General features: G+C 47.2%; 2 protein-coding genes across 10 annotated transcripts in view; one reads left to right on the forward strand and one right to left on the reverse strand.

Annotated features, from left to right (window-relative positions):
* Nucleotides 1–661: 661 nt before the first annotated feature.
* Nucleotides 662–14,550, reverse strand: dcp1a (decapping mRNA 1A). 3 transcript variants are annotated; one of them, XM_049017815.1, is made up of 10 exons: nt 14,373–14,550; nt 13,824–13,864; nt 13,045–13,172; nt 7,958–8,024; nt 6,039–6,177; nt 4,720–4,824; nt 3,932–4,522; nt 3,596–3,649; nt 3,197–3,452; nt 662–2,402 (listed from the first exon to the last, which is right to left on the reverse strand). In XM_049017815.1, exons 1-9 carry the CDS (start codon nt 14,505–14,507, stop codon nt 3,216–3,218), a joined length of 1,497 nt encoding a protein of 498 aa, XP_048873772.1. In that variant the 5' UTR covers nt 14,508–14,550; the 3' UTR covers nt 662–2,402; nt 3,197–3,215. The 3 variants fall into 3 exon arrangements, with proteins under 3 accessions (XP_048873772.1, XP_048873771.1, XP_048873773.1); XM_049017814.1 differs by having other exon boundaries at nt 3,249–3,452; nt 14,373–14,548; XM_049017816.1 differs by having other exon boundaries at nt 2,314–2,402; nt 3,311–3,452; nt 14,373–14,549.
* Nucleotides 10,483–17,028, forward strand: part of LOC125745203 (voltage-dependent L-type calcium channel subunit alpha-1D-like) — a 75,406-nt gene continuing 68,860 nt past the window's right edge. For 6 of the 7 annotated variants that reach the window (XM_049017791.1, XM_049017795.1, XM_049017796.1 and 3 more), the window contains exon 1: nt 10,483–11,028. In XM_049017791.1, coding sequence (XP_048873748.1) covers nt 10,899–11,028 — 130 coding nt within the window. In that variant the 5' untranslated portion in view covers nt 10,483–10,898. Of the gene's footprint in view, nt 11,029–16,450; nt 16,990–17,028 lie in introns of those variants that run through there. The other variant, XM_049017797.1, reaches the window with a different exon arrangement.

Genomic DNA, 17,028 nt, shown 5'->3' on the forward strand with positions numbered 1-17,028 from the left:
TAGGCTTACAACATGCACTCAGACACGACTAAATCTCAGTCGGAGCTGAAATAGATCGGCACAACCTGCTGATTGCTTAACCCAAATGAACTCCAGAATGATTTTATAGAACTGATCGTCTTCTCCCAACTGGTGATGCCCAAAGCACCTCCCCAGGATGGCATACTGGAGACATTCTAATCCGATGCCCAAACCACCTCGGTTGGCTCCTTCCAGTGCAGAAGAGCAGCGGGTCTAATCTGAGCCCCTCCCAAATGTCCAAGCTCCTCACCCTCCCTAGGAGACAGAGCCCAGACACCATGTGAAGGAAGTCCATTTCCAGTACTTGTATCTTGTTTCTGCGATCTCAAAACTCGCGACCGCAGATGAGGGTATGAATGGAACGCAGGATTCCATCATTGTTGTTTGCAGCTGAAGTTTTAATTCATACCACCCATGAAAGCACTTCCTATTTCATGAAAGAGGAGCAGTGAGAAGCAAAGACCAGCAGAGGAAAAAGAGCAACACTGCAATAAATGTGATTGGGAAACACGTGAAATGAGCCAAAGCCAGTGACGGGGCCCCGACTCTGAAACACCGCGACAGGAGCCGCCAGTCAGTCAATTTGCCAGGACCGTGACATGAAAGAAACACATCGGAGAAAGGAGGACATTTAGACAGCTGCAAACACCACTTAATTTTTATTATAAAAATAGACTTGCAATGTACAAAACAGGATGAATAAGACAACGTGAAAAGCAAGGGAGAATCGATGACTCTTGAAGTGGAGCCTTATTACAGGAGGAAACAAGTCTTCACAAAAAAAAAAAAACCTAATCTTGAACTAAACACTGTGCAAGTTGTTTTTAGTGATGCATTCACTCAAAGATGCTGGTCAGGTTCAACGCAACAAAGGAGAAAATGAAATGCCTGTTTAAAACAACTTTTAAAAAATAGTGATCACTGGATTTGAATATCACTTCCCAAATGCCAAGTACCTTCCCTTGATGTGACCACTTCGAAAGCATGAAAACGAAGCCAGATTTCATAGACATCTCATACCCTGAAAATGCCAGAGGTGAGAACATGTGTTTAAGCAGACAGCAAGTACACCATGATACAACAGTGGAAGCTTGCACGTGTCATAGATCTTTTAAGCACAAGGTGATAAACTTTTTAAAAAAAATCTTAATTGGGAAACGAGTATTTCTGGGGGAAAAAAAATGGCAAAAATCCAGTAACGTACATAGTTGCTGCTAATTTTAATTACTCTGCCACAGAGAGTATAAACTGTACCTGGCTGTTTTTGTGTTTGCTTAAAATCAGGCTGCAGCCAAAACAGGTCATTCTCCAATATGCAAATTGCTTTAATGACAATTACCTTACAGATAGAATTATTTCCATTCACTTCCATATGCAGATGTGAAGACTGTGAGCAGTGGGTAAACTTCGATTAGTTCAGAAGAACATATGACCATAAGTATCCGGACCAGGTAGTTTGTGTCTGACGCACAAATTGCTTGAGGGAAGCGTTCGATCGTGCAAAATCAAGACGCCAAGGTATGCGGCGAGCTGAGCCCTGTTGGCAGCGAAATGCTCAAATATAACATGCTTCCTACGAGAGGTTTCAGCAAGAAACAACCCAGGTTGGCTGAAGGACACGACCCAGAGGGTGGGTGGCATCTGGGTGGGAACCCAGTGCAAGATGTGTGGTGGACAAAACAAACATTTCACTAAACCGCTCCTTAGAGGACAAGTCACAAACTGGAGAGGGGCAATTATACCCACATCTTGATCTTGAAATTTCACCTCTACAGTCCACTGAAGTATTTTTTATACTCTTACCAGATCCACTGGTACAGAGCAGGGCATTAAATAAGGCTGCCGCTCAGCACTGACCTCCTACACAGAAGGGCTACTTACTGGTGAATAGAGGGGGGCTCACTGACAGAAGTGTCAAACATTAAAAGTGGCCACAACAGGCAGCATGAGAGTGGTGCAATGCTTTTTCAAATGCTTTTTCCTATACGAGATCACGTGATACAGGAAGTCACTCCATCACAGATTCTGCAGTAGGTTTCTACTGCAAGGCACCCACACCTTCTGGAGTCAGCCGCTGCCATTGGGCTACAACGCAAATGCATCGAGTTCTCTGCATAAGCCAATCAGATCATGTGTGACAAAAAAAACCCAACAAGTGCCAACCACTTGTATGGGCCGAGCAGCCGCTTGGTGGACCTTGGATATGTGAGGAAGAAAGCTGGACGGTCCGTCAGGGACCTCACATCGCCGTGCCTGGCATCTAAAATAAGTGTGTGTCCGCTTACAGTCCATGTGGTGGCCTATAGCTTGACGTTGTTCAGATTCTTAGCGACACTCTGGAGATAGGCCTCGTGGATGGTGCTGAGGAACGTGGAATCATTCTGCAAAGAAGAGAAGCAGGACCGTATTTACAGGAATATTGCAGCAAGTGTTTCACATGGGGGTTTTAACTACATGCATTTGTCATTCGTAATTCCACAAGAACGCATGGCAGCCAGTAATTCAGACATGATACTCATGCTGCAGTAGCTGTGGTTTGGGTGGGGGGGCATTCAGTAGGATTTATAAGGCGCTGTGCCATGTCTTTCTGAAGCCCAGGTGCTACGAAAACGGGACGGCACCGTTCAAACGTCTAGACACAGCGACTGAAAGTTCCCTAGATAGATCACCTAGATAACGACCCTAAGCACAGCTGGATGCATATGTGGCAAGGAAAGAGATGGAGTGCTGTGACAGGAGACCTGGCCCCCACAATTCCCTGACCTATACCCTACAGAGCTGGTTTGGGGGGAGTTGGATCAAAGAGAAAAGGAAGGCAGCCAACTTGTGCCCAGAACTTGTGAAAACTCCTTCAGGACTATGAGAGAAGCTATTCAGGTGGATACTTCTGGAAGCTGTTTGAAAGAATGTCTGCAATGCTGCCATCGAAGCAAAAGGAAGCTATTTTAAAAATTTTACACTTCCCTTGGTCATTGCAAAATGTGTATGGAATCATTGCCTCAAGGCCTATTGCTACAAGATAAATAATACAGATAAAATAGCGACAAATGCATTAAAAGCAGGTGTGTCCAGACATGTGACCTGTACTGAACGACTGCTGTAATTGACATAAAACACATTATAACCAAGAGGACCTTGCAGCTCATAACAGATGAGGCCCTGTTATATTGCATACTTGCTGTTAACAAGGCGGATCACCAACGGCACCCTGAATGAGGCAGCCAGACCTTGATGAGGTGAATGAGGGTGTCCTGAAGCTGGAGCCGGCTGAGGTGGGTGGAAAGCTCACTGGCTCGCAGTGAGGTGGGGGATGGAGCGGCGGGCTTCCTCTCCATTTCAGGCGTCTTGGCAGAGTTCTGGAAGACGCTGGGGGAGAGGAGCAGCGAGGGCACCGCCTCTGTCACGGCTGGCCCCGCCTTCAGAGAGACCCCCTTGAGGTAGGTAGAGAGGAAGACAGCAGAACCACAGCTGAGGCTGACTGCTTTTTTGCCAAACCATCTGTGTATTTTGCTCCGTCCATTAGGGCATGACTGTTACTGTGAGGTGTAGTAGGAAACCAGTCAAGTATACTTACTGGTATTGTTTTCACCAGACTTTGAGGCTGCATGAAAATATCAACATCCTTATTCTGTTAAAGAAACACAGAAAGTACAGGTGAATTTGCGCTCATGCTTAAGACCTTCTCATATATCCAGCCACGATGATCAAGAAATTCAAAGTATCACTTCTCAGATATTACTAGTCAACAACAATTTGTTAAAAAAAAAAAAAAAAAAAAAAGGTAAAATAACAAACCCAAATACGAGATAAGCACAGATGCTGGGTTAGCAATGGTCTTAAATCCTGTGAGAGTCACTCAAATACCAAGACCTTACTATGGAAACGGAGTAACTGTGAAGGGGGGCTTTACCTGCCCAGGGGCTGCTAGTGTGGTGCTGTAGGGCGCGGCCTTGACCACGGGCTCCCTGAAGCATTCAGGCGTGGCCAGCAGCGAAGGGAGGAAGCTGGGCGCCAAAGGCGGCTTGTTGAGGGCAGCTGATGGCAATGCATCTACCTTGAGCTGCCCGACGACCTCCTGAGGCAGGTAGGCCGAGGTACCGGAGGTCAGCTGTGTGGGCCGGGTCACGGAAGCGGCGGGTTTGGGGCTCGGGAGCCCGACAAGGTGCGGGGAGATCGGCTGGGCACAGGTGTCCCCGGGCCCCCCGGAGTGGAATACCGGGCTGGGGCGAAGAGGGTAGCTGGGGGTGGTTTTCGCTTCTGTTGAGCCAAGGTGCTGCTCAGCGTTGGCCAGGGCAGAAGTGGTGCCCAAGCGGCCCCCCCCAGGGTCAGTGTGCAGATGGGGAACCAGCGGGGCCTCCAGGGGGAGGGTGTGGCCGAGGCAGTCGCGCTTCCCCTTTTCCGCCATTCCTTGGTTGGTGAACCCGAGCGGGGGCTGCTCCTTTGGTAAAGAGCTTCCAAACAGCTCTTCCACGGTGATCTGCTTCACGCCAGAGTGGGAGTTCTGTGGGGAGAACATGGCAGCTGTCACACTCCATCAGAGGTGACATCCTCCATGCTATAGGTGAGACTTCCACACCTCCTTGACTGGCAAGGAATCAAGCTTTAGCTCAGAGAGACACGACTTGACTACCAGTTTCTGAATACAAAGCTGACCAGGCTGTGGTTCAGACAGGCTACAAAGAAGAAGAGAGTCCTGACCTTCTCGTGCTGTGGTATCGCAGCTGCCTGCTCCACTGCAGTCCTTGGCAAGTCATGGTTCGCCACCAATTCACTGCTTAACAAATCAGACTCACAGACGCGGCCCTGGACAGAACAAAACAGATTTCCTCACCTTCAAGATGCAGATCAATCTCCAGTAATCCAGGATTATAGTTCACTTTGATATAACTACTACATATCCACTAGATGGCAGCATGACCCACTGTTACATAATCAAATGTTTTAAAATTTACATTTACTCTTCCTTCTATGTAGGCAATCTTCCCAAAAAAATATCACGATCTTCATAACACAGAACTGCAGTCCAAGATATGAACTGCAGGAAGAAATGGCTATTATAAGCAATGCCAATGGGAAGGAATGAGTAGTTATGCCTGTAAGAAATGCTGAGAGTTACTATAAGCATGACAGCTAGAGATGTCATCTTCGTAAGCATGTCCTCAACAACACAAGATCCACAGCAGCCTCATGCTTTTAAACGGGGCTGTCTCCAGCTGCATGGCATGCTGATCACTACACTGGGAGCCGTGTTGCGATCGCTGTCCTTTTAATTCCCGAAACTACCTATACAAACACACTCTGTATGGCCAAAAGTACGTAGATGCCACTCTTGATTAGAGGAATCGGCGAGTTAAGCCACACCCATTTGCTGACACAGGTGCAGAATCTCCTGTAGAAAACATTAGCAGCAGAATGAGGAGGAGTACAGAAGATGTGAGTGACTCTTCACTCTGCACCATCACAGGGTGCCAACTATCCAACAAAGGTCACCACATTTCTGCCCTGCTGTGGCCAATCGCACGTCAAAACGTCTGGGAGCAAGTTCATTTAAGTGGCAGCCACACAAGCACACAGGAAGAACCCTGTAGATGCAACCTGAATGGCAGCAAATTCCACCAGAAATATTCCAACATCTATTGAAACTCTTTTCCGTCTATTATATCGAAAATGTGAGGGTGGTCATAATCTTTTGGCTCACTGGTACATACAACTATAATTTAAAAAGGGCAATCCAGGCCACAAATATTATAGTGGGGGGGGGGGGGGGGTGTGACTCCTCATTCCACACATCTGAGCTCACTGTCCGTGTAGAAGTGAATATCAGCAAACACGGCAAATAACATTCGAACAACGGTGAACGGTCACACTGCCTCCCTCGCTTCCTGTTTCCCACTGCACTTTGTGATCAGTATGATGGGCTACCGTATGACGCAGCCTCTGAAGTGTAATATGGGGCTCTGAGGAGGCAGCAGGGAGCCGAGCCCCCCTGCTGCAGGCCATGGACAGGTCTGCCTCACCCTCTGGTACTCCTCCTTGGCCTTGCTGAGTAGCTCCAGGATGTCGATGGGACGTTCCACCACACAGCCGTTGGTCCGGCTGAGTGTACTGCAGTCTTGGGGGGGCTGCTGGGCCTGCAGGGCCTCTTGCTTCACTACCCTGGGGGCAGACACGCGTGTTAGCGAAGGTCAGACTCTGCCAAGACGCACCCAGATACGAGGGAGCTGGCGTGCCATCTAACCGCTGCGTAACGGGCGAAAGGAAGGTACTGCTGACCTTAAAGTGAAGCCAATACAAACGGGAATAAACAGCACTGGGTACAATTAGATTCTGATACAAATAGGCAGCTTTGCTCATTTTAATGGCCACGCAGCTCTGTGTAAGAGATACAGATGGAGAAGCAGCTCAGACATTTGAGGCACATGGAGATCTGGAGCGAGCAGACAGAGGCGGCCAGGTAGCCCCACTGCGTGTAGAGTGAGCCACCGCCCCCCCCCACCCCCCCACTACTGCCATGTTGCAGCAGACGTCAGCTGCTGGAGAGGCCTGTGAGAGGTGGGTGGTTTAGCAACAAATCACACCCAGTTCCGTGAGAGGAGGAGACAAAAGGCACCCATAGATGTCACCAAGTACTGCTTTTGGGGAGGGGGGGGGACTGCAGGGGAAATATTTTTTAGCTTTGTTGTAATCAGTTTCAAGCTATCACACTGAAATGAGAAATCCTTCACTTTTCTCGACACGTGCATGAGCTAAAGCAGGTGAGAAGTTCCTTAAATTACCTAGCGGTGTAGTGAATCCCTCCTGCACGAGACCCCACGATGGTCACCTGACACCCTCGTCAGTTTAAAATCAGAATCAAAGTAAAATCACAAAGAGCTCCAAACGGGAGGGGCACGGGGGCATAGTCACCCAGGGACAGGCATATAAAACACCCCTGATTCGACCTCATCTTGCAGATTTATATAACCATCACTCACTTTTAGGATTCCACCTGAAGTACAGACACGACGAAAATGACACACCGGAGGAACAAAGCAGCTTTAGATTTGATGCTGCATGCGTGCATGCGCCGCTTTCACAGAATCTGTCAATGGCACAGTGCACAAACCCCACAGAGGGTGGCAGGCTGTGAGGGAGCTTATTTTAGGGGCTCAAGCGTCCTGAACTGATGTTTCCGAAAAGGACCACGATTCCACAGCGCAGACCTGCTAACCATGGACTCCTCTGCTGTCCTGTCTGGAGGGAGGAACCTGAGAGTGCAAACAGCCGACACAGTGATGCATGTTACCGACCAATTAAAAGTGAAACAAAGATGACTGCCACCAGGGAGAGTGCATGGTGATAATTACTATGCGGGCCGCACTAGGAGCATCACCTGATGAGTGAGAAGTGTCCCTGACTCTCAGATACCTGCACAGGCGGGGGAGGGGCAGTTACGTGGTGGCAGTGGTGTTCTGCAGCGTGACAGTGCCGCAATCGAGCCGCCGTCCCGCATTCAGCCGGTGATTCATTCTGCTGTTTTTTGGACACGCGCACCCTGAGAACTTGGCGCCTCTAAGCGAACGGCAGGATGAAAAAGCGGAGTTCAGCTGTGTAGCGGACGAATACACGCATGTACGCAACACTGGTACATGGGGGGGGGGGGGGGGGGGGAATGACAGGAATTGGGCACACAATCGTACAGAACGCGGTTGCTATGGAGATGCAGATAGCTCTTGCGCGTCAAGCCCCGCCCCCCGGATCGCCTACACTCCAAGGTCACCGGCCGCCAACACACAAGGCCACACCGCTGGCTCACGTATCACCCTACGGGCCACGGGATCGTCTACTCCACGCCCAGACGAGGGTTTTGGGCATGTGTTTCCGCCAAGAAGTTACACCCAAGAAAGAACGAGGGATGGAGGGAGGCGGCACGGCGCCCCCGTCTGAAGTTACTCACCGTGCCATGAGCTGGGCGATCCGTTGGCAGTCGTTTTTGTCGTAGAACCAGATGCTGTATATGGCCACTGTGATGAGGGAGAGGACAGAGAGTTAGGAGGCTGGGATAAGCTAAGGAGGACAGTGCTGCAAGCGGCATGGCTCGTGGCTCCCTTAGAAGACACACACACACACCATCTCACACACACACACACACACACACACACACACACCATCAGGAGCTTGACACGTGTCTGATGACAAACCTCATACAGGCTGATTTCAGAGTGTCCCTGACACCACAATGTTTACTCTGTGTGTGAGCGTGCACATGTATACATACTTTATATAAACAGAAAGCGTCGGGGTGAGGCTGAGCACAGCCAGAGCGGCACGTCACGTGGCGACAGGAGGGAGCAAACACATTCATACATAGAGGTGAGCAGCAGCTCACAGAAATAAACCCGTAAAGACTCGCTTTTCCACACATCCTCTACGGCAGTGATGCTGATCTCGGGGAGGAACGCATTCGCAGGGAGATGGCCGCGGATCCGGCCGCATCCGCCTCACGGTCATAAATAGCACAGCCTAAGACAACAGCTTCAAAATGGGCATGGCTATAGGCATCCTTAATCACATCCATGGGGTCCCCCTCCATAGCAAGGGGCTCAGTGAGGGATACGACCTGCTGACCCTCTCTTGGCTATTCCAATGTGCCCTAATGACCCTCTGAAGTGCAGGGGAGAAAAAACCAACAGAGGAGAATTGGATGAGAAACAAAAGAGACACAGACGGCTGGGGACTGGGGGCACGGAGGGGGCTGCTTGGGGGTCAGCGGCTTTTCTGCAGATGGTGACCTCTCCCGCTGCTTCGAAGTGGATGCGTGTCAGGAAGTGGTCAATGTGACCAGTGTGGCAAACAATCAGAGAGCTGGAGGGGCGGAGGCTGACATCAGATCGGGTGGGGATAGGAGGCGGAGGGTGGAGGCTGTGACAAAGCCAGGACTCCAATCCCGTACGGCTGCCCTATTACCCACAATTCCGATGGGAGTGCTCTTCACAGGACACAAAGCCCAATAGCATGCTACATTAGCTTTCCATTAGGCAATTTGCACATTATCCCCAAGGTAGCTGGCCTGGCCGTGGGCTCAGTGCCCTGAGCAGACGGTCAGAGCAATTCACTGTATGCCCACGTGATTTAAAAACCACAAAGCTGCTGACAAACAGACCATCACTGGGAAAATGGCCCAAAATGGGCTATCAGAGCAGGCACACAGGGCTGCCTTACACCACGCACCAGAGTCAGCATGAGTTACTGAGGGGGGGCTAGATAGCGAATCAATATAGTGGGGACTTTGATAGACGCAGCTTCAGGTAAGCTACCCGACTGAAGGTGGCCGTCAGGGGGCCAAACCCAGAGCAGAGACGGTCCCTATCCTTCCTTTGTCTGTGACTCATCTGCAATGCAAAAATCCTTCCTTCAGACAGCCAGGAGAAGGAGGGCAGCTCTGGTACAGTTTACCGCTCTGGTAACCATGGCTACCACCAAGTATCCAAAGCAACACTGTCATAATTAGAAAAGAACAGACAGCCTCTGCAGAAACAACCGCTACGGCAACAGCATGATGTAAGAGGTGGAAAAAAAAAAAACAAACCAAGATTTCAGGATGTATGGAGACGAAAGCAGCAGTGCCAAACGCATAAAGTGCATTATGGAGAGCAGGCAAAAAGCACAGAGCAGGCAAAAAGCATAGAAACAGAAGACACAAAAAATGGGGAGAGTTCCTGGAAGTCAGGGAAGCATGGCTGAGTGTGTGGTGTGTGTGTGTGTGTGTGTGTGTGAGTGGGGGGGGCAGAGGGCTGTTACACCAGCAGAGGGGGGGATACCCAGCTCACCCCCCCAGGAGGGCTGTTACACCAGCAGAGGGGGGATACCCAGCCCACCCCCCCAGGAGGGCTGTTACACCAGCAAAGGGGGGACACCTACCCCGAAGACACCTACCCCGAACCAATAAGCCTGTTACACCAGCAGAGGGGTGACACCCAACCCGCTCAATACAGCCCCCCCGCCTCCAGCAGGGTACTGGCCCCCTTATGCAAAGCCTGCCCTGCCCCGACCCCCAGCCAAAGAGTGGAGGGGTGAGAAAACCGCTTCGCATTTTTAAAAGAGCATGGCGTTCTAACCTAAAGAGCAACGAAGACGAGGACCGTAATACAGCCTGGACCGGTGGCCAGACACGGGCTGTGCTCGAATTAACCAGGTAGGAAACCTAGCAACAGCGGCACCTGGGGAGCAGCGAGGGCAGATGGGGGCCAGGAAGGAGGCGTTCTGCCGGGCGACGGCTTCTGCTGGGAGCAGCCCCGTCTCCCTCCCTGCTCGGCCGGCACAAAGACGTGGCAGACGCGGTCTCCTCTCTGCACCGAGAGCCTCGTCATCCTCCTACGGCCCGCGCGAACCAGCAGAGACAAGCGGCCCGTGCCATTCCCCGGAGGGGGCGGGGGGCTGCTGCCGGAGCTAATCCGCGCAGGGGGGAGGGGTTCGGTTGTTCTGACAACCCAGCCACGGCGGAGGCAGCGCCACTCGACTGAAGACGACACCGGGATCATTGCTGTCTCCAAAAATATTTTTTCCCAAAAACGGCTCAGAATTCAAGGCCTTCATTTTTTTTTTTTACACACAAAAATCTCCTCAGGGATGCAGAAGCTGGCCATGTGAAGTACGCTGGATGCCACCCTCAGGCGGATGCTGTGGTTCAGCCCAGGCCTGCTTCTCCTACTCCATCCACAGGTGCCGCGGTGGAGCGAGGCCACATGGACAGCGAGCGCCGTGGCCCGCCGGCCGAATGCGAGCTCGCGCGCGGGTAACGGCACACGGGAGCCTAAACCTCCGCCGACAATCCTCTGCTGAAGTGGGCACCCCCCTGCCCACCTACCCCCTGCCGGGGGCTTATCGGAGACTGGGAAATGAGTCTTTTGGATCCCTCCATGGAGCTGCTCCTGATTAACAGGCTTCCGCACCAGGAGGCCGACCTCCGGTGTGAGGGGAAAGTTGTTTTCGAGAGGGATTTGGGAAGTTTTTTCAACGCGTTAACAGGTGAGTTCCACCTTGAGCCAAAACTTCGTAACTTGTGCACGACTCTGCCGCTTTATATGCATGTATGTGTATACATCAGGTACATCTGCATGCATACGTGCAATACATACACCACGCAAGGAAGGCAATGGCGTTTCGTCAGTCGCTGGTTGAAGTCCAAGCCCAGCTCACTGTGTGACTTTACGCATGGTTCCTCTGCGCTCTCCTTGTCCTCACGTGGGTTTCTTTCCAAATATGTTATCCAGGTGAACCACTGACTCTGAACTGCCCTAATCTGTAGGCTTTTGTTGTTGTCGTCATCCCCCCTCCAAGCATTTCAAGCACAATTGCCCAAATACGGTCTGGCAGCAGGTGATCTTAAGGCCAACCTTTTGCCCCATGTCCCCTGGGACAGGTTCCAGATGGCACTAGCCATAATCGAATAAGTGATTTCTGAAGATGCATGGACACCCTCTGTGCCTCTTTTTACTTCAAAGGAGGAGGCTAGAGAAAGTAAGGTCATTTTAACAAAAGATGAATCCCAGACAAAACCCGGCCACAGTAACATGCGGTGGAACACCCCCCTCCCCCCTCCCGGACCAATGTGTGCCTTCTGGACACACGACGGCTGTTAAAATGCACGCCGGCGAAGTCTGCTGCCAAATAAACGCTAAGCGAGAAGAGCCATGCAGCCGGGGGTAGCAGAATTGGCGGAAGGACTGCCGAAAGAAAGGGATGCGAGGCAGCTCCTTTCCATGTGGACTCACACCAACTGGCAGGAGAAAAATGACAACACTGCCTTCTCCTGCTGGGAAACTTGTGTAGTTGTGGGGGTTCTGATATAGATGTGGGGAGCTGTCATCACAGTCCGAGACAGATGCAATCATTCCCCTTTCAGGAACCAAATATAATCCAACTAGAGCCACAAACACAGTTTTTCCCACTTTTATGCCAAACCAGAGCATTAAGGAGGAGACTTAGCACACGTCTGAATAAAAGGATTTCTGGAGTCATAAGTAATCACACAGTTTAGTATTCAAACTAAAAGTAACCCCAACCAGCCTAATCCTTCGGTTTAGAATTCATTAATTATATAGACAACTACAGACAAAGACTATTTATGTGCATTTTAATGTAAGGCTGACAAAATTCCACTAAATGAATCATGAGCAAAAAGATAAATCATTGCACCGGAGACACTACAATTTTCCTTACACCATATCTACAGAAAATCATTCTTTAATTTCGAAGTATTCGTCTATAATGCTTTCAGTGACTGTACAAAGGCCCAGCAATTAAGGAATAAACAAATATGCCGTCAGATTAGCCCAGATGCTTTCTGGTATGGAGAACTGAAACTTTTCAATCTGGCAGACAAAATGCAATAGCAGGGGAAAAGCCTGCACTGAACATTCTGCCACATTTTGACAATAGAAAAAGCCATAACTGCCATTATGACCAAAACTGCGGAACAAAGCGTGTTGACGTGCTGCATAGCAGCTGGTCCCATAACGGGCCTATCATCTACTGACATTGTAGCTGATGCAACGTTGCAGCACAACTAATTACTACCGTGTTTGTGGTGATGTTGATGAAAACAAACAACTGTGCTGCCAGTCATATAAAACTACAGCACATTCAGTTACGTACAGTACACAACACTTGATAAATGACTATGTTACTGGCATATGTATTTGCTATACTGTACTTTTTATCATTATTCAGGCTACATCATAAAACCTAGGTGTGCAGCAGTCTATACCATCTCGATATTCACACAATGACGAAATCCCCTGACGACACATTTCTTAGACTGTATTCTTAGAATGAAATTCATCAATAAATCCCACTATCTATGTGACACTGATAAACTAAATGTAATAGGTAACTTGTCACACACAGCATTGGCAGGCCTCTTAAATTGCACATCATTATACACAAAAAGAAGCATTTGACACAATCTTCGGCATATTGTCATTACACCTTCATGCATTATGACAGAAGACCCACAGACTCTCAGAATTAGGCAGTACATACAGTTGGAGTTCCTGTAGAGGAGAAAGGGGTCTTGTAGTTGAAACTCCAGGTCTTTGTTTATGGGCTCCACTAGATTTTCCATGCTGAGTCGATTCATAATGGTGAAGCCATGGTAAGGCGAGGCAGACCTGTAAGCAGACAGCACGGTGTCTATAGTCCAGTCAAACGTAAGCAGGCGTGGAGTATGCAACAATGCAGTCAGCTATTATCCTGTAATATGTCACACATATAGAAAATTACCCTGGCAGAGAGGCCAACAAGGTTCAAAGCTAGAGCAAGAATTAGTTACACCTGAAAACGGTATTAGCTCCACTTTATGTACCTTCAGCAGCATTCCACACAAGATGACTTAAAGGAGAATTAATCTCTCTCATGTGCATCTTGTGCATTATGGGCAGTTAAACACTTGAACAGCAAATTTTCTCGCGTAGTATTTATAGTTTGTAATAATATCTAAAACTAGCTTCTGAAATGTTAAGCCCTTTGCTGAAGCTTTTACCGAATACTAAATTGAGAACTTCGCAATTTCTAATGACTCCCGTGGAAATAAAAAAAACCAGCGAAACGATCGCCGTGCATGGGCGAGCACATGAAGTTAGACGAAAAGCAGCCAAGTCCATTTATACAAGTGTAAAACTTCTACGATATACAGTATTTATATGAACAAATGTCCAGAGGAGAACATGTTCCTGTACATCACAATTAAACGCAAAACTGCCCACATCCATTCAAAACATCAATCGGTTATTTTTCGCAAGAACTCGGGTCATAATACTTACCTGGTATATACAAACAACGTGCCTTCAATATCAGTTTTTTCCTGAAAAAAAAGCAAATAAATTACCATATGTAACTGACTAACATTAACAAACCAACCTCACAGCTAACAGATGAACCAGAAAAATGGAATTATAATTCATGTCATCAACTTGGTACAAAAATTATATAACGGCTAGATATACTGCAGGGACTGATAAGAGCTGACTTGTACATATGCTCCTGATAAAACTTACCTACAAAACGGCAGTAAGTAAACTTGCCGAAATCACAACTGTTAGTAGTTAGCTTACCCAAGCTTCACTGGCGACCTCCATCATTTTATTCACACAGTTCGTTAATTTATTTAGGTCTGTGGGGGAAATAAAACCGGGGGACCGCAGAAACTGATAGAATCAAGAAGTGCGATGTCGTCTAGCCACTAACCAGGTAGCTGCCTACTTTCATTAGAGAAAACTAACGGATTTTGCGAAGCTAGCTAGGTAGTTAACATTAGCTACAGCAATTCAGATTAACTAGCCGCTCGCGTTCCAAAAGAGGCTTGTTCTTACCCATTCATTTGTTTTTGAATTAAAGGTGTACAGTGCTACCTGTCCGGTAACATCGACGATTTTATTAATGTAAGGGTCGTGCTGTTGTAGTGCTGCTAGACTCATATGATGCCCAGCTTTACTGATGGCCTCCATCTTGGGTTCTGAAACCCAGGGCAAGAAGCAACACGGAAGGAATTCTATGAACACCAGTCCTTCTTCCCTCGGATAGGATCACTTTCGTCAAATTAGTTCCTATTCAGGTTACTAATTCGAGCAGAAAAATCACCATATTTCTATATATGCAACACATTAACGTTTTGTGACGATTTAAATATGTGGTTAAAATATGCGTTTCTGTTATTTTTTTAAATGAAAGCTATGATGCACGATAACAGTGATACTTTGCAAAGTTTGTAATAATTAATGAAAGCATTAATTTCCCCCAGTTCCGACCAAGCGGTTAGAAGATGGAAGGATGAAAATATTTTCCAAATGCTTCAAATATTTTTATTGCCAAACCACCCCGACAAAATTTGTAGCCCCGTTGTTTTAGTTGAGAATAATAACAAAAAGTAAAACCTTTTAACATGTCTTATATAGGACTGGAAAACAATCCGTTGACTAGCAATCGGTTGACATAGGTCGCTTGTAACACCTTGTTTCTGTGAAGAAGGTTCAGGGATCTTTGGGGTGCAACTGGGGATGTTGTCGAAGACCTAGAAGAGGGCCCTGGTGGGAGGGGTTGCGCGTCATGGGGACCCGGTTTAAGTAATTTTGTCCCGGGCCTGAGAGGGATTAATAATCATGGATTACCTCTGTGTAACCGTTATCTAGTGCAGGCAGGTAATCCAATATCCTGTACCTTAAGACCCACCGTGCCATTTCATTAGTACCGCTACCATGCAGAATAGTTAATATTAAACTTGTTAAGTTTCTCGAGCAAGAAGATGAATTGCATTTCTTACCGGGCTTCCAAGACTTTTAGGTAAGAAATTCGATTTATATAAATAATCTAAATAAAACAAAACTAGTAAATTCAATTTAGGACAATGGTAAATTGAGAACGAATTGTACGTTAATGGTCAGTAGTATAAAATCTCTTTTCGGTGTTCTCCAAATTTTAAATACTCACATCCACACAAGGAATGGACATATATCAGTTTTACGATATTGATATATGTATACTTATACATTTCAGAAAACCAACACCAATTAAGATGTTGATAATAAACACTAAATTGATTAGAAATAAATCAACTTTGATATGTGAAACAAGTTCACTTATTTATATGGAGTATGACAGAAAGATATATATCATTTGTTAAAATGTCTTTGAGATTAAACAGTTGAAAGCTCAACTCTTCCCAATGGACTATAAGCAATTTTAACACCAGAAAGCACACGCTTCTGTAGCGCTCGTCTTGGAAAGAGAGGAAATTAGGCTTACAGTTTGAGGTGTGAATTTGTTATTGCATAGGACACAAGATTGTACAAGCCAATTTGGATGTCAGTATATAGGCTTACTTGTTGTCAAATTAGCAAGTTACAATGAAATAGCAAATGTCTGGTCATATGTAAGCATTACCTGGAGCAGTTGCATTACACCCCTGCCCTGTGCCCTGTACTGCCCAGAATCAGCTCCAAGCCGCCCCCCCACCCCCTCGAATTAGGATAAGCGGATGGAATATGGATTGATGGAGATGTATTATCTCTTTTGATTCTGAATCTTTAATTTTTCGATTTTTCTTCCTTAATATAGCCTCAACTTGACATTTAATTAGTCAAATACACAGATTTTTCTGACAAAATCAAATTTAATTCTTATATAGTTTCACATTATTACGTTACTTGTGCATATGTCACGTAGTCTTCATAGACTAATGCTCCGATCAGTAGTTTGTTCACTTTGAATCAAAATGAGAGATAATCCGCAATCAATATTTTTTTTCTCTTAAAACCTGACTCAGAAAAACCTATTTCATGAATCGGATGCCTCTCTGCGGACGAAGCTTCTGTGATGTTTGTGCAAGATGGACTCGGGATTTGTCGTTTAAAAATAAATTTCGAAGGAAACAAAATGATTTTTTACAAACATGGGAATAAAATCCCTTAACATACGTTCCTCTTTTGGAGTTAATACTGTGTGAAATCCATCTTGTCAAAGCAGCACCCGGATGTCGTTATCTTTTAGATGAAACTCTGAAGAATAACTACATCCTACAATGCAATGCACTAAATCTGCGCGAATTTAAAACGGAGGCGTTGCAATATTGTCGCCCCAGGTTTTCATTTTGGGCATTTTATGGTTTAAGGTTGTACGCGAGGAAAAAAGAATCGGACCAGAGGAGCAGCTTCTGGTCTCTGGATAAATCGCAGCGATGTGTTGAATAAGCCCACACGTTCTGTTACCTAAGGATAGGCGAACGGGAGCATTAGGCGAGGTAGCTTCAGCGCTTTATTCTGCGGTATATATGGCTTTAATTAACGCGCACGAATCAGTCCTGTTTTAAAGATAATGCATTTCCCAAATCGTTGCTTGAGACCTATACGCCGGTCATTTCTGTTGCAAGAGCAATGCATTTTCTAAATAGTGTGGACAAATCCGAGTCCTTTGCTTGAAACAGTCTGCAGAAAGGTATGTATTTATTTATTTATACAGATGATGTATCTGAAC

Source organism: Brienomyrus brachyistius, chromosome 6, assembly GCF_023856365.1.
Source record: "Brienomyrus brachyistius isolate T26 chromosome 6, BBRACH_0.4, whole genome shotgun sequence".
Classification (NCBI taxonomy): Eukaryota; Metazoa; Chordata; class Actinopteri; order Osteoglossiformes; family Mormyridae; genus Brienomyrus; species Brienomyrus brachyistius.

What these genes read in the sequence shown, in the direction of transcription:
- dcp1a (XM_049017814.1), bottom strand. Translation starts at nt 14,507, where the DNA reads ATGGAGGCCATCAGTAAAGCTGGGCATCATATGAGTCTAGCAGCACTA. An exon ending in ATTCAAAAACAAATGAATGG is followed by an intron (nt 13,865 to 14,372) that starts GTAAGAACAAGC and finishes CTTTTTTTTCAG; the next exon opens with GAAAAAACTGATATTGAAGG. An exon ending in ACGTTGTTTGTATATACCAG is followed by an intron (nt 13,173 to 13,823) that starts GTAAGTATTATG and finishes GTCTGCTTACAG; the next exon opens with GTCTGCCTCGCCTTACCATG.